Here is a 16,251-nt window from a genome sequence, read left to right as displayed (position 1 = left end):
TTGAAAAACTTCAAATTAGATAATACAATTTGAATTTAATTACAAATCAATTATTTAAATCTATAAATCAGATGAGTCCAACCCTTAGCAGTTAACATTTTATACACAGATTCGAAAACTTTAGAAAAAAAAAAAACTTTCAGCACGTTAACTCAAATGAAATCTGTCCAACGTATGTTAACTAGAAACTTACATCATGTCATTAAGGACATTGATTATTGAAAATCTGTTGAATATGAGCATAAAAGATTGTGTTACAGCTGTCAGCATTAACATGCACAACCCTATTGATCTTTCCATTTACACTGCAAAAGCCTATAAAACGCCACGAGTTTTTGTTTACACCTAAGAAGCAGGAAAAACAACACAATGGCAATGGCCAACACAGTAGTAAGCTTGGTTTCAATAGCCCTTCTTTGCATTACAACAGCACAAGGGAGAACAAATTTTCATGGAACACCCTCTTCGGTCACTGATCATGATTTTCATATTGATGGTATCTGCCAAACAGCGGTAGAGACAAAAGGTTACCAATGTGAAGAACATAAGGTACATATTGCTATATACATATATTCTCTCATTCTGTTATTGAATCCACTTTCTTGAGATTATGAACTCATTCCATTGCTGGAGTCAGGTTGAGACAGACGATGGCTACATCCTGAGTCTGCAGAGGTTGCCGGCGGGGCGGTCCGGTCAGAAAGCCGACAAGCCACCGGTGCTTTTGCAACATGGTCTCTTTTGTGTAAGTTATCAAGGCTTAGACAGATAGATACTTTTATGTTAAGTTTGGATAACGCAATTTAGGAGAATAATTCAAATTCTTAGAGGATTTAAAATTCTTTCATCGAGATTGACATGGTTGGATGAAGAAATTAAAAGAAAATTGAAATCGAAGAATTTTAAGAACGTATTTCAAATAATTAAAATAATAAAATTTGAAATTCATTTAAAAAGAACAAAATTGAAATTCTCCAAATTATGGAATTGCTCATTAGTTAGGAAAAAAAAAGCCAACAAGTCAAAAAGTCGAGCCGGTTAGAGAATGAGGTCAAGACGAGTTGGTTTAGACCAAAGGTCGAGGCGAGCCAGCTCGAGCCAAAGTTTGAACCAAGTCATCTTAGACCGAAGTTCGAGCCGAGTCAACCTTGGTCGAAGGTCGAGACAAGATGACTTTGACCCGAGTTGGTTCGGGTTGAAGATCAAGTTGGGTTGGTCTAGGTTGAAAGTTGAGTTGGGTCGGTTCGGGTAAGACATTGAACTGAGTCGACCCAGCTGAAGGTAGAACTGAGTCGACCTGAGCGAAAGGTCAAGACTAGTCGGTCCAGGAAAAAGGTTGAGCCAAGTCGATTTGAGGTCGAATCAGTTCGAGTCGACTTAAACCAAAGATCAAGACAGGTTGTACCGAATTGATGATCGAGCTAAGTTAAGTTAAACTCAAAGATAGAGTTACATTTGCTGTCAAATAGAAATTAAGTTACTTTATCCAAACAATAAATTCGCTATCAAAACAAAATTAAGTTACTTTCAATTATTTCATCCAAACTAATTATTTCAAAAATAAAGAGAATTCAGTTGCAACTAACTCAATTATTTGGTATTTCAATTTCTTGAAATGGTTGAAATCCTTAGTTCAAACACAAAATTAGGGTTTTTTTAATGGAAAAAGCTCAATATATAATATATCCAAACTGGTATTTGAGAGAAGCATATGCATGTGATGAAGTAAGATAACGAAGTTGTGTTGTGCGATTTCAGGATGCTCTGACATGGCTGATAAATCCTCCAGATGAAGCACTGGGCTTTATCTTAGCAGATAATGGATATGATGTGTGGATTTCCAATACTCGTGGAACAAAATATAGCCGCAGCCACAAATCACTGAGTCCTAATGACGCGGTTCTCTTACTTATTATGATCACTTACATGCATTTTGACCTAAGCCAGTTGATAGGTACTCAAATGAACAATTGTTTTGTGTAGGCTTTTTGGAATTGGTGATGGGGAAAACAATAACAAACAATATACCAGAGAATGCAGCGGATATAATTTCCCCTAACTTGCAAGAATCTATGAGGAGCAATAATCAAAGAGCAGCAATAATAAACCACCAAAAGCACAAATAAAGGCACCAAGATTTTTAACGTGGAAAACCCCTCAAATCAAGGGTAAAAACCACGAGTCGTCCAGACCAAAGAAATAGCTTCACTATGATCAACAAGAGTACAAAAGAGTCTTAATCAATAGCACAAATTAGTGCCAACACCCAACCAAATAACAAAGCAACAAAGCTTTCAAATAGAGAAGAACAAGAGAGGAAAACCTCTACAAATCACTGCTGCAGTGCGAAATTAATATCTCCCAACTCAGACCTCGTATCAAAGATCCGACCGGTCAGAATGAAGAGCAATGAGTTCCGAACCTGCTGTGAAAATTTCAGCCCGATCCAACGGTGAACGAATCCGCAGCGCCGAATTTACTGCGACAGCTCTATGAAAAACGTGAACAGAATTTTCCCTCTACCTCTCCCTCTATGTGTTAGGGCTTTCAGTGTATTCTGACTCTATTGTTCTGCCTCTCTCTTTATTTTATAGCCTCCTCTCCACTAGGTTTAAGTGAGACATGGGCTTCTCAAATTTTGGGCCTTTTCTCCACATAGGAAGGGAGCCCAATACCCAACAAATCTCCCCCTCACAACTATGTGGAGATAACCGCCAAACCGGCGATCTCACAACAAACTTCAAACTTTCCTCTTGGCAATGCTTTAGTCATCATATCAGCACCATTATCATCTGTATGAACCTTTTTCAACTCCAACAACTTAGCATCCAAAGCATCACGTATCCAATGATACCTCACATCAATATGTTTGGATCTAGAATGAAAAGTTGGATTCTTACCAAGATGGATAGCACTTTGGCTATCAACAAACAATGAATAGTTATCTTGCCTAAAACCAAGCTCCTGCAAGAATTTCTTCAACCATAACACCTCCTTGCATGCTTCAGTAATAGCAATGAACTCTGCTTCTGTAGTAGACAACGCTACACACCTTTGTAGTCTTGATTGCCAAGCCACAGCTCCCCCTGCAAACTTTATCAAATAGCCCGAAGTGGACTTTCTGGAATCAATATCCCCAGCCAAATCTGAGTCTGAGTAACCCATCAAAGTAGGTTTATCACCTCCAAAACAAAGCTTCATATCAACTGTACCATGAAGATACCTCAAAATCCATTTCACAGCATTCCAATGCTCTCTACCTGGGTTTGACAAAAATCGACTAACTGTACCAACAGCATGTGCAATATCTGGTCTTGTACACACCATCGCATACATCAAACTGCCCACCGCAGATGCATAAGGAACTCTACTCATATTGGTCTTCTCAACTTCATTTGAAGGACTCTGTATAACACTCAGTTTAAAATGAGTAGCAAGAGGAGTACTCACAGCTTTAGCATTTTCCATCTGGAATCTCTGCAACACCTTCCTAATGTATTGCTCTTGTGATAGATAAATCTTCTTTTCTCTCCTATCACGTGAGATATGTATGCCAAGAATCCTTTTAGCAGCTCCCAAGTCTTTCATGGCAAAAGACTCGCCAAGTGTCTTCTTTAACCTGTCAATTTTGGAAATATCTTTTCCAACAATAAGCATGTCATCAACATATAATAACAGGATAATAAAGTCATCATTAGAAAAACTTTTAACAAAGACACAATGATCAGAAGTAGTCTTCATGTAACCCTGCTCACACATAAAAGACTCAAACTTCTTATACCACTGCCTTGGAGCCTGCTTCAAACCGTATAGACTCTTCCTTAGTCTACACACATATTCTTCCTTGCCTTTAACAAGAAAACCATCAGGTTGCTTCATGTATATCTCTTCCTCCAAATTACCATGAAGGAAAGCTGTCTTCACATCCATCTGCTCAACCTCCAAATCAAGAGTAGCAGCTAAACTTAGCACAGTTCTGATGGATGACATTTTCACCACAGGTGAGAAAATCTCATTGAAATCAACACCCTTTTTCTGTCTGAAACCTTTCACCACTAATCTGGCCTTGTACCTTGGAAGTGTAGAATTTGAATCTTGTTTCACCCTGAAAATCCACCTAGTTTCCAATGCCCTTTTGCCCTTAGGCAATTTCACCAAGTCGTAAGTGTGATTATCATGCAAAGATTTCATCTCATCTTGCATTGCATCCAGCCACTGTTTCTTCTCTTCACTATCCAAAGCCTCTTCAAAACACTCAGGTTCTCCACCGTCAGTCAAGGTTATGTACTCATCACAGGAATACCTTGTAGAAGGTTGTTTTTGTCTATTAGACCTCCTGAGTTGGACTTGAGGTGATTCAGGTATATCACCAAGATCGTCATCATCATCATGTTCCTCTTGAGCATCATCAATTGGAACCTCTACTCCACTTCCAAACTGTTGATCATCAACATCACCATGTTGCTCATTGTCTTGAGCTTCCGTTTCAACATTCTCCAAATTGTGAGTGGGCAACCTCATCGGATTACCATCAGTGAGATTACTGTCTTTCTCGGGTGTGGTCTTCTTCACCTTATCAATGTCTTCAATGGTCTGATCTTCCATGAATTGTACATCACGGCTTCTAACAAGCTTCTTCTCAACAGGATCATAAAACCTGTAGCCAAATTCATCCTCACCATAGCCAATAAAGATACATTGCCTTGTCTTTTTATCTAACTTGGATCTTTCATCCTTAGGAACATGAACAAATGCCCTGCAACCAAAGACACGCAAATGATCATATCTAACATTCTTACCAAACCAAATTTTGTCTGGCACCTCAATATTCAAAGCAACTGCGGGACTGAGATTAATAACATGCACAGCTGCAAGCAATGCCTCTCCCCAAAAGTGCTTAGGCAACTTTGCTTCTGAAAGCATACATGTAACCCTTTCAACCAAGGTCCTGTTCATCCTCTCCGCTAGACCATTCAACTGAGGAGTTTTAGGAGGAGTCTTCTCGTGTCTAATACCATGCTGCCTGCAATAAACATCAAAAGGTCCACGGTACTCACCACCATTATCACTACGGATGCATTTCAGCTTCTTGCCTGATTGCCTCTCAACCATAGCATGAAATTCCTTGAACTTTTCAAGTACTTGACCTTTCCGCTGAAGAGCATAGACCCATAGCTTCCTGGAACAATCATCAATAAAAGTAACAAAGTAAACTGCACCACTAAATGACTTTACCTTTAATGGGCCACAAACGTCAGAATGCACCAATTCAAGTAATTCTGACTTCCTTGAGGGTGGATGCTTCTTAAAAGATACTCTGGTTTGTTTACCAGCCATGCAATGAGAACATTTCTCCAATTCTGCATTTCTCAATCCCATAAGCACATCCTTTTTAGCTAAGCAGTTAAGCCCTTTCTCACTTATATGACCAAGCCTCCGGTGCCACAAAGATGCCTCCATAGCATTCACACTGTCTTTAGCAACCAAAGCTTTAGTCCAATACAATTTAGATTGTTTCTCCCCTCTGGCCATAACCAAGTTACCTTTAGTGAGCTTCCATTTACTAGAACCAAAGTGATTGTCATAACCACAATCATCAAGCAACTGCACAGAGATTAAATTAAAACGGACATCCGGAGCATGTTTGACTCCTTTAAGCAACAACTGCACTCCCATGTTGGTTTGCAGGCAAACATCACCAACACCAATCACTTTAGACTCACCATCATTACCCATCTTCAACACTCCAAAATCACCAGAAGTGTAAGATGTGAAGAACTCCTTCCTAGGTGTAACATGCAGTGTAGCACCACTATCAATAATCCACATGCTCTCATCAGATACAAGATTAACGGACTCAAAGTCACGAAGAAGAACAAGATCACCATCTGTAGCAGTAGTGACACGATCATCATCATCATGATCATTCTCTCTCTGTTTGCCCTTCTTGTCTTTGTTCTCCTTTTTCCACTTAAAACAGTATTTCTGAATGTGTCCAGTTTTATGACAAAAATGGCACTCTAAATTCTTGTATCTTGACTTGGACTTGCTCCTACTCTTCTCTCTACCACCTTTATGTTCCTTTTTCTGACTTCTCCCCCTAGCTTCTGTAACAAGCATCTCAGACTGAGATGAAGAACCATGTGCCTTCCTTCTCATCTCTTCATTAAGAGCACCGCTCTTTGCCATCTGAAAAGAAACAACACCATTTGAGGCAGAGTTCGTAATTGAAACCCGAAATACCTCCCAAGACTCTGGTAGAGTATTAAGCAACCATAATCCCATAACTTCGTCATCAAACTTTATGCCCATTCCTGACAATTGATCTAGGAGCCCTTGAAACTCATTTAAGTGATCAGAAATAGAAGAATTCTCCCTGTACCTCAAATTCATCAAGCAATTTAACAAATACAATTTATTATTGCCCGACTTAGAAGCATACAAAGACTCAATCTTCTCCCACAAAGCTCTGGCATGTGTCTCATTAGCAATATGATTATAAACATTATCTTCAACATATTGCCGAATAAAACCACATACCTGTTGGTGCTCAAAGTCCCATTCTTCTTCAGACATAGAATCTGGCTTCTGTGTAGCAAAGACCGGAAGATGCAATTTCTTGACAAATAATAAATCTTTCATCTTGCCCTTCCACAAATGATAATTTGTACCATTCAAAGCAACCATCTTTGCATTTGCCTCCATCATTCAAGCAAGTAAATATAGCCCAACCAAGAGCTCTGATGCCACTCTGATGGGGAAAACAATAACAAACAATATACCAGAGAATGCAGCGGATATAATTTCCCCTAACTTGCAAGAATCTATGAGGAGCAATAATCAAAGAGCAGCAATAATAAACCACCAAAAGCACAAATAAAGGCACCAAGATTTTTAACGTGGAAAACCCCTCAAATCAAGGGTAAAAACCACGAGTCGTCCAGACCAAAGAAATAGCTTCACTATGATCAACAAGAGTACAAAAGAGTCTTAATCAATAGCACAAATTAGTGCCAACACCCAACCAAATAACAAAGCAACAAAGCTTTCAAATAGAGAAGAACAAGAGAGGAAAACCTCTACAAATCACTGCTGCAGTGCGAAATTAATATCTCCCAACTCAGACCTCGTATCAAAGATCCGACCGGTCAGAATGAAGAGCAATGAGTTCCGAACCTGCTGTGAAAATTTCAGCCCGATCCAACGGTGAACGAATCCGCAGCGCCGAATTTACTGCGACAGCTCTATGAAAAACGTGAACAGAATTTTCCCTCTACCTCTCCCTCTATGTGTTAGGGCTTTCAGTGTATTCTGACTCTATTGTTCTGCCTCTCTCTTTATTTTATAGCCTCCTCTCCACTAGGTTTAAGTGAGACATGGGCTTCTCAAATTTTGGGCCTTTTCTCCACATAGGAAGGGAGCCCAATACCCAACAATTGGTCATGGGATGAGTTGGCTAGTTATGATCTTCCTGCTCTCGTGAAGTATGTGCACAACAACACTGCTCAGAAAATTCACTATGTTGGCCATTCCTTGGTATGCGAAGTTTAGATACTTGAAATCATTGAGAAAGACTCACATCATGGAATTAGAAATTGTGTATTACAGTTTTGATTTTCATTTGCATAAAATTAAATATAACTAGTATATGCAAATTTTGTTTTTGATTTAAAATATCAATTTTCAATTTTAAAGGGATAAAAATAATAGAATTTATAAGAATTGAAACTCAACGATTTTATAAAATTCATCCGTTTTATAGAAATTTAAAATATATTTAAGCCTTCTTAACCTGACATGTGTATACTAAAAAAAATGATTTTGTTTGAATTGCAGGGAACCTTAATGGCTTTTACTGCTTTCTCTAGAGGACAAGTTTTGGACAGGTTGAGATCAGCTGCATTGCTTTCCCCAATTGCTCATATGAGTGAAGTTAATTCACCAATAGCAAGAATCTTTGCTGACACATTTTTAGCTGAGGTGACACAAATATTCACTTGCAAATAACAGTTCATATATTTCATAAAATTTGAGTTTGATGATTTTTTTGTTGTTGTTTTATTTTCTTAATAATGTGACAGCACCTCAACTTGATAGGCATCCGTGAATTCATTCCAAACGGGTAACATAAAACATACATCAACCTTGTGATTTTGATTAACTTGTTGGATAAAATAAGTGAAATGATTCCAAGTGTAGTAGCTAAATCATTAGAGCTTGTGATGAGCAGAGAAGGGTCTACTAGATTAGTCGAAGGCATATGCAAGACTTTAAGTATTGATTGCTCAAAGCTGTTGGCGTATTTCACAGGTACCATCAATATTAACTAATTAAATTTGGCTCATTATTTTGTCATTGCTCACCTTGCATTTCTAGGTCCAAATTGCTGCTTAAATTCCACCCTATTAAATTCCTTGCTTGATCATGGACTACAGTCAACATCAACTAAGAATTTGATCCATCTTAGTCAAAGTGAGTATCCATTTTTTATTGTATTTTATTTTTTAATGTGATAGTTTTGAAGATAATTTGTTAGGGTTATTGACCCCACTATTTTCGTGTTTCTTCTTCTTGCTTCGGAGTAGTGATCAGAACTGGAAATATAGCGAAGTATGATTACGGTAATTTTTTAAGGAACGGGCAGCGCTATGGAAAACCATTTCCTCCTTCTTATGACTTCACAGCAATTCCAAAGGAATTTCCTCTTTTTGTGAGCTATGGAGGGTTAGATATGCTATCTGAAGTAAACGGTGTGAAGCTTTTGCTGAATGATCTCAAGACTCATGATGCAAACAACCTCGTCGTCTTGTTTAGGAAAGAATATGCTCATGTTGATTTTTTCATGGCTACCAATGTTAAACAAGTTCTTTATGATCCTATTATTTCTTTCTTCCAGGTTAATTGATTCTGCAACTGTACTTTATTTCACTCCAAATAATGTAATTCTTTTTTTTATCTATCCAGTTACTTCAACACAATATTTTGCACTTTCCTCTCTCATCAGTAACATTTTATCTTCTGTTCTCACTCCTAATTATTACTCCATTAATAACAATAAGGTGTTGTGATATTGAAACTCTTCACAAAATGATAAATTCCATATATTCTAAATATTATTAGTAACGGGGAAAAAAAAATCTATAAGTAATATCTTATTTTTATATTTACACTTTTAGTTAGATAATTTTCCCTTTAATTTTAAATAAGTAATTACTGTGAAATTAACAGGTCATTCATGACTTTATTTATATATACATATTATAACTGTCTTTCCCTCTTTCATTTTTATTTTAGAGAACATGATTCCTCAATAAGTAAATGGGCGGTATTTTTGTATATATTTTTGTACCTGATTGATACTATTTTAGTGCAGAACTAGACGATCTCAAGAACCCTCTGTGTCGAATCTCTTTCTGTTCCTCTCCGGACTCCTCTGGATCTCCCTACCGTCTGCACTCCGAGGGCGGGGGTACCTGCAGGCACTCTGACGCTCAAGTCAAATAGCGATTCGATATGTGGTATATGTAGTAAAGTGAGAAAAGCATACATTTATGTGTTCACTAGTTCACTAGGTCTTAATTTATACTAGTCTCTTGACAAACCTACTGTTGTTATTTACGGACCGTTTGTATTCGAGGATCCACTCTATCCTTTCTGACTAAGTCTATACGCGTCGGTTCTTTCCTTTTTAATTGAGATTGCATATTGCCGCTTTGTCAAAGATCAATTATTTCCTTTTTGAGATTTGCCTGTCTGTACTTCTCCAAATATCAACTCTTTCCTTTTTGGGATTTGTTCGTCTGTACTTCTCCAAATATCAACTCTTTCTTTTTCGGTTGAGATTCGTTCGTCTGTACTTCCCAAATATCAACTTTTTCCTTCATGGCTGGGATTCGTTCATCTATACTTCCCCAAACATCAACTCCTTCCTTCTTGGCTGAGATTGTGTGTTGCTCCTCTACAACTTTGTGCCATAATCCCATTTCCGTTTCTCACTCCATTGGCCCGAGATATACACGGCCAAAAGGGCCAAGATATACCCGACCATCAATCTTAATGAGCCGTCTGCGTCGTGCTGGAGAAATGCCCCAGCAATTGGGCCAGAGCACGAGAGCTCCCTACACTCGGGCCGGGATGATCCCGACCATTTTTCCTTTACTAGGTCGGGACGTACCCGGCCATACACCAACACCAGCCCCTCTAGGCTCGTTGTGAACAAAGTTCACAAGAGGCTATGATGTGCTATCTTGGCAATGTTGTCGAGGTGTTCCCAACCACCTGCAGTTATGAGACTTGCTTTAATTGTGGGGAAAGAGAAAGTATTAACTCGGCTCGTCGTTCGAGGCTGTCATGTCATAATGATGAGTGTAGTAGGTGGGGAATTAAAGGAAATGTGCTGACAGCCGTTGGATGGAGCTAGATCTCACAGTTTATAAGAGGGTTGTCCTTGTGGAGGTGGTCTACTAAAAATATGGGTGGGGTCTTGGTGTTGGAGCAAAGGATCCTCTTAGGAAGTGAGCCAGCCTCCAGCCGAGTGTATCCCGTCTGCACTACTCCAGGTATGTCATCCTCCTCTGCTTATTATCTTTCTAGTAGGCATAGTGATTCAGAGGAGGAATGGACCGTGTCCAATTCACCGTGTAGTGATAGTTCTCAGAGAGATGATGACGACTCTATAGGCACTGAGGAGTTCTTAGCCCTGCGTCACCTGGGGTATGAATGGGTAAATTCCCGAGTGAAACTCCCTTTGTCTAGGTTTAGTAAGTCTGTGGCTGTAGTTGCTTTCCGTAAGAAATATGACATTGTAGCTGATACAGTAGACGAGCGTATTATTAGTATAGAGCGAGCCAAAAGTGGGGACAGTGTTTGTCACGGTCGAAAAGGTCATTGACATGATTTTTTCTATATGTACTCGGCCTTAATTTCTGATTTGCATGTTTGTCTCCCTTTTGATGACTTCACAATGGGAGTGCTGAGGGTGCTGAATGTAGCACCCAATCAATTGCATCCTAACAGTTAGGCGTCCCTTCAGGCGTTTCGACTGATCTGTCGAGTGTTTCATTTGAAACCCACCTCGCAAGTCTTTTTGCAGTACTACTATACGCGTCCTAGGGAGTTGGTCAGCTGGTTGTCCCTAGTGGGTCAAAACCATTAGTGCCTGCTTTCGTCTTATACGCAGTCTTTCAAAAGGTTTAAGACTGGATTTTTTAAAGTAGTCATACGGTCTGCTGGGGCTGAATATTTTTATTTTGACGATGGCAAACCCAATTCCCTTTCTTCTAGACCAAAAATCCCACCCCCTATCGAGTTTGGCCGAGAAAATCCCTCACCCAGGAGGACCTGTATGTGTTGTCTTATTTGGACCAATTGCCCAAGAAACTCTCCTCCAAGAAAATTATTGGTGTGTTTAGGTACTCTCATCCGTGCGATGATCTTTTTGGTATATATGTTCGTCTGACTACTTGTAGATATTCGTCTGTTATGTTTTGACTAACGCTTATTTTTATTTGCAGATATCATGGTTGCTGCTTGTCCCTCTAGTAAGGAAGTGTTTCTGGAACTGAAGAGGAAAAAGCTGGAGGAGGAGAAAAGGAAAGGAGGTGAGAGTTCTCGTCGTGCTCCCACAAAAATACCCTCTCAGAAGAGCGACCTGATGCCTCCTGCTGCAAAGAAGAAGAAAAGCAAGCATAAGGATCGCACTACAAGGCTGAGTACTCCCCGACCATCTTCTCCAAAGAAGTCTCGAGGCACTTCATCTGTTGATAGTGCGGCTGACTCTTTGGCAGCGTTGTTTGATTCACAACTTAAAATTAACCAAGGCATAGAGGTTTCCCTATCGTTAGAGGAGGCTAAGATTGTTTCAGCCATGCGTCTTGAGACTGTGTTGTATGCACTGAATGAATTTCATGCCAGAGCAATGGTGATGGGTCGCCACCTGGATACATTGCTAAGCCAACTGCCAGAGATAAGTAAGCTAACTGTTAAGATAGAGAATTTGCAGAGGGAGTTGGCTAAGGCCAATAACAGGAGGCAGGAGGTTTCCCTTCAGTTGGGAAATGTGAAAAATGAGCCATCACAATTGCTGGCAAAACGTAACGCCTTGAAACTGCGTTGTAAGGACTTTGAGAAAAAAGATGAGGAGTCCCAGGCGGCCTTGGAACGTTTAGAGGAGGAGCTGGCAACAACAAAGAAGGAGAACGCTGAGAAAGGTGGCTGAATTTATCAATTGGAAGGGTACATGATGTCCCAACATGAGGAGGGTTTCTACAAGGTCCTGCGCCAGGCTTCTCATTTATTTGATTTCAACGCGGAGGATGAACGTTTTGACATTGACAAGGATGTGTATGAAGGCTCCTTCATTACTGTTGAGGACATCCCTGTTGCTAGGCAACATAAACATGCTGCTTCTCTAGAGGATTGACTTGTGACTTGTATTTTCTGGTTTTATGAATTGTCTCTTGAGCTTTGGTGTTCACCCTTTGGACATGTATTAATGCACATTGTATGCTTTAATTTTATGTTTTGAACTTACTTTTTTTCTTTAGACTTTCGTGTTTGCAATTGCTGTGTGTGCCTCTTTGTATGTTGCTGCCCAATTTTGTTTGTAGGTGAAGGCAGGTACGAGGTGTACCCGACCACTTCTGGTCGTGATGTGGTCGGCCCTTCTTGACCGAGATGTACTCGGCCACTCTTGGCGAGGATGGTGCCAGCCTTTTTCCTTCTAGTTTTTGGATTTGCGTTTGTGTATTATTGTGTGTTATTTTAATTTTTGTTGGTATGAGGGGATCATCTAGGGCGATGAAGCTTCCTTTCCCATTGATATGGATATGGGGGGATCATCCAGTTTGATGAAGCTTCCTTTCCCATAGAAGAGTGTGAAATACTAACTAATAGTTGTGCTTGATTGAAATGTATGCGCGCTTTGGCAATAGATAATGTAATCGTAGGATAATAATAATGTAATAATTATGCTTTATTTATTGCTATGATACCTCGTTAAAACCTTCTTGACCAAAAACCCTCCTTAGGGAAAAAAGATCAAGGTAGAAAAGAGTACATCATTTATTACGCAATCAACTCACAAATTGTTTAAAAAGTCTGAAAAATTAAGAGCTTGAAAACTAACTGTAGTAAAACTTGAGATGTGAGGCGTTCTAGGTGACTGGGACAGGGGGACCTGATAGGTGCTCCAATCTGTATGCGTCGTTCCCCACAACTTCTTTGATTCAGAATGACCCTTCCTAATTGCATGAGAACTTCCCCTCATGCTTTTGGGCAGCACTTGCCATGCGCCACACTAGATCTCCCTGGTGGAAAGATCAAGGTTTGACTTTGGTATTGTAGCGGCATTGGGCTTTTAGCTTGGATGCCTCCTCCCGAATGCATACTTTATCTCAAAGTTCTTGAACCAAGTCTAGGTTTGTTTCCATACTTTCTTCATTAAGGTGCGTATTGAACATATGCCTTCATAGAGAGGGTTCCCCAATCTCGACTGGGATCATCGTGTCTACTCCATAGACTAGGTTGTAGGGTGTTTCTTGCGTTGTAGACTGCGGGGTGCAGCGATCTGCCCATAGAACCTCTAATAATTCGTCAGCCCACCTTCCTTTGGCATCTCCCAGTCTTTTCTAAAGCTCTCGCAATATGACTTTGTTTGCTGCTTCGACTTGCCCATTTGTTTGTGATGCTCGACCGAGCTGGTAATATGTTGGATATGGAGTCCCTTATAGAACTCGACTAGCCCTTTGTCGATAAATTGTCTACCATTATTTGTTATGATGATGCTTGGTACACAAAACCTGCACACTACATTCTTCTAGACGAACTTCTGCACCTGTTGGGCCATGATAATGGCAAGTGGTTCTGCCTCAACCCACTTGGTGAAGTAGTCTATGGCCATCAACAAAAATTTCACCTGACCCTTCCCTGGGCTAAAGGGTCCTAGGATATCCATGCCCCACTTGGCGAATGGCCAGGGGGAGGTAATGCCATGTAATTCCTACGACTTGAGGTGTATCATGTTACCATGTTGTTGGCATTGGGCGCACTTCCTAACGTACTTCTCGCAGTCCTCTTTTATAGTCAGCCAATAGTATCCCGCTCGTAGTACCCAGGCTGCCATGGTTCGAGATCCTAAATGTAAGCCATAAATTCTCGTGTGCAAATCCTCCATAATATACTGAGCTTGGCGGTTTTGTCATGCATTTTAACAAAGGATTGGAAAAGCCTCGTTTGTACAATTCTCTGCCAATCAACATGAATCGAGAAGCCTTTTTATGCATGACAGGGTTGTCCTCTCCACCTCTATTGCCATGTTGTATGAAGTGAATAATAGGAGTCATCCATTCCTCGTCCGCTAGTGCAACTGTCTTGGTAGTATTACAATCTATCAACGTTACAGTAGGACAGTCGAGTGTAGCATGGATCACTGTATGATGTTGTCCCTTTATTTTGGTAGTTACCAATTTTGAGAGCAAGTCAGTTCTGGAATTCTGAGACCTGCTAACATGTTTCACACTCGTTGTCTTGAACCTGTTCAACATGTTCTGCACAACGTGATAATACCGCAATAGGAGAGGATCCTTTACCTGAAAGGTGTCGTCCAAGTGTCATACTATTAGCTGGGAATCAGTTTTGCATGTCACTATATTCGCTCCCATGTTCGTTGCGAGGGTCAATCTTGCTATTAACGCTTCATATTCTACCTGGTTATTATAGGGTTTGAAGCCAAAACGCAAGGGTTGTTCGAGTACCAAGTTATTTGGCCCCTGCAAAACAATTTCAGCACCCTCGCCTTTCATGTTGGAGGAACCATCCATTGATAAGATCCAACCTTCCTCGCTTATGTTAGAGTCTCCTGTTAATTCGTTGACAAAATCTGTGAGGCTTTATGCTTTAATCAGCTCCTGGGCTTCACATCGAAGATGATACTCGGGCAGTTCTACAGACCACCCCACCATTCGGCCCGCGAGATCGGGTCGCCTCAATACTTTATGTACCAGATAGTCAGATTTGACTATTGCTTCGTACCCTTGAAAATACGATCGCAGTCACCTGGTTGTTATTACGAGTGCCAGAATCACCTTTTCTACTGTCTGGTATCGCAATTCTACATCATGTAGGGCCTTTCTAATAAAGTACACGGGTCGCTGGTCCCCCTCCTGATCTTGTACAATGGTTGCGCTAATAGCATTGGTGGAGATGGCTAGATATACTAAAAGTGGTTTTCCCTTACTAGGCTTTTACAATACTGGGGGAGAAGACATGTATTCCTTCAATGCCTGAAAATATTGCTCGCAAACTTCGTCCCATATGAACTTTTGTGCTTTCTTCATGACCCTAAGCTTATGTACTTCTGCTTTTGCTACCTTCCTCTTTTCTCCCCCATCTTTCTTCTTTTCTGAGTGACAGGCCGAGCTTCTAAAAAAATAGACAGTTTGTGGCTGACTACTCTTGGGTTAATGCCTAGCATGTCCGCTGCGCTCCAGGCGAACTGAATCAGGGTTCCTTTGTAATACTTCCTACATCTTGGGGGTGTTTACGAGTGTCTTGCTGACATAGGTGTATCGATGCTCGTCACCAAAATGGAATTTTTCTGTGCTCTCGATTGGTTCCACTCTTACCTCGTCGCTTACTTTAGGATCCAAGTCTACTCCTTCTTCCCCTAAGAATTTCTCGACATTATTCACTATTCGTCGGGGACGCGACCTGGGTCTTTCTCTCAAGTTGTACGCATAGCATCTGCGCTCTGTTGACTGGTCTACATGCATAGTGATTATGTCCTCTGAAGCTGACGGAAACTTCATGGCTAGGTGATATGTGGATACCACCGCACCAAGTGTATTTAACGAGGGTCTCCCTAGCAAAATATTATAAGAGGTGTAAGCGTCAACAATAAGGTATCGAATTTTTATCGTTCGCGTCATGCCCCCTTTCCCGAACTTGGTGAAAAAATCAATGTAGCCTTTCGTATTCACTCCCACCCCTGAAAAGCCCACAATCGGCTCTGAATACTGGTGGATTTCTTCTTCTGGAATTGTCGGCTTTCTGAATGTGCCCCAATATAGGATGTCCACCGAACTGCCCGGGTCTACCAAGGTTTTCCTTATTGCAAAGTCCTCAATTTCTACTGATATCACCATCGGATCGTCATGTTGGGGGTCGATCGCTTGGAAGTCATCGTCTCGGAATGTGATAGGTGGCATACGTCGCTTGGGACATACAGATACAACATTGATGCTTTGGATTGCT

At 40.5% G+C, this 16,251-nt stretch overlaps 1 protein-coding gene across 1 annotated transcript; it reads left to right on the top strand.

The window, feature by feature from the left end:
• Positions 1-357: 357 nt before the first annotated feature.
• LOC114186913 (triacylglycerol lipase 2-like) lies at positions 358-8,905 on the top strand. Its single transcript, XM_085674545.1, has 10 exons — positions 358-549; positions 638-745; positions 1,759-1,899; positions 1,984-1,997; positions 7,422-7,536; positions 7,837-7,980; positions 8,082-8,122; positions 8,231-8,310; positions 8,377-8,472; positions 8,586-8,905. The coding sequence occupies exons 1-10, from the start codon at positions 370-372 to the stop codon at positions 8,903-8,905; spliced, it is 1,239 nt and encodes a 412-aa protein (XP_085530671.1). The 5' UTR covers positions 358-369.
• Positions 8,906-16,251: the final 7,346 nt, after the last annotated feature.

This window comes from Vigna unguiculata, chromosome 6, assembly GCF_037176805.1.
Source record: "Vigna unguiculata cultivar grain cowpea cultivar isolate G323 ecotype 2 chromosome 6, ASM3717680v1, whole genome shotgun sequence".
Lineage (NCBI taxonomy): Eukaryota > Viridiplantae > Streptophyta > Magnoliopsida > Fabales > Fabaceae > Vigna > Vigna unguiculata.
The sequence above is the reverse complement of the archived record's forward strand: the minus strand, read 5'-3'. Positions and strand labels throughout refer to the sequence as shown.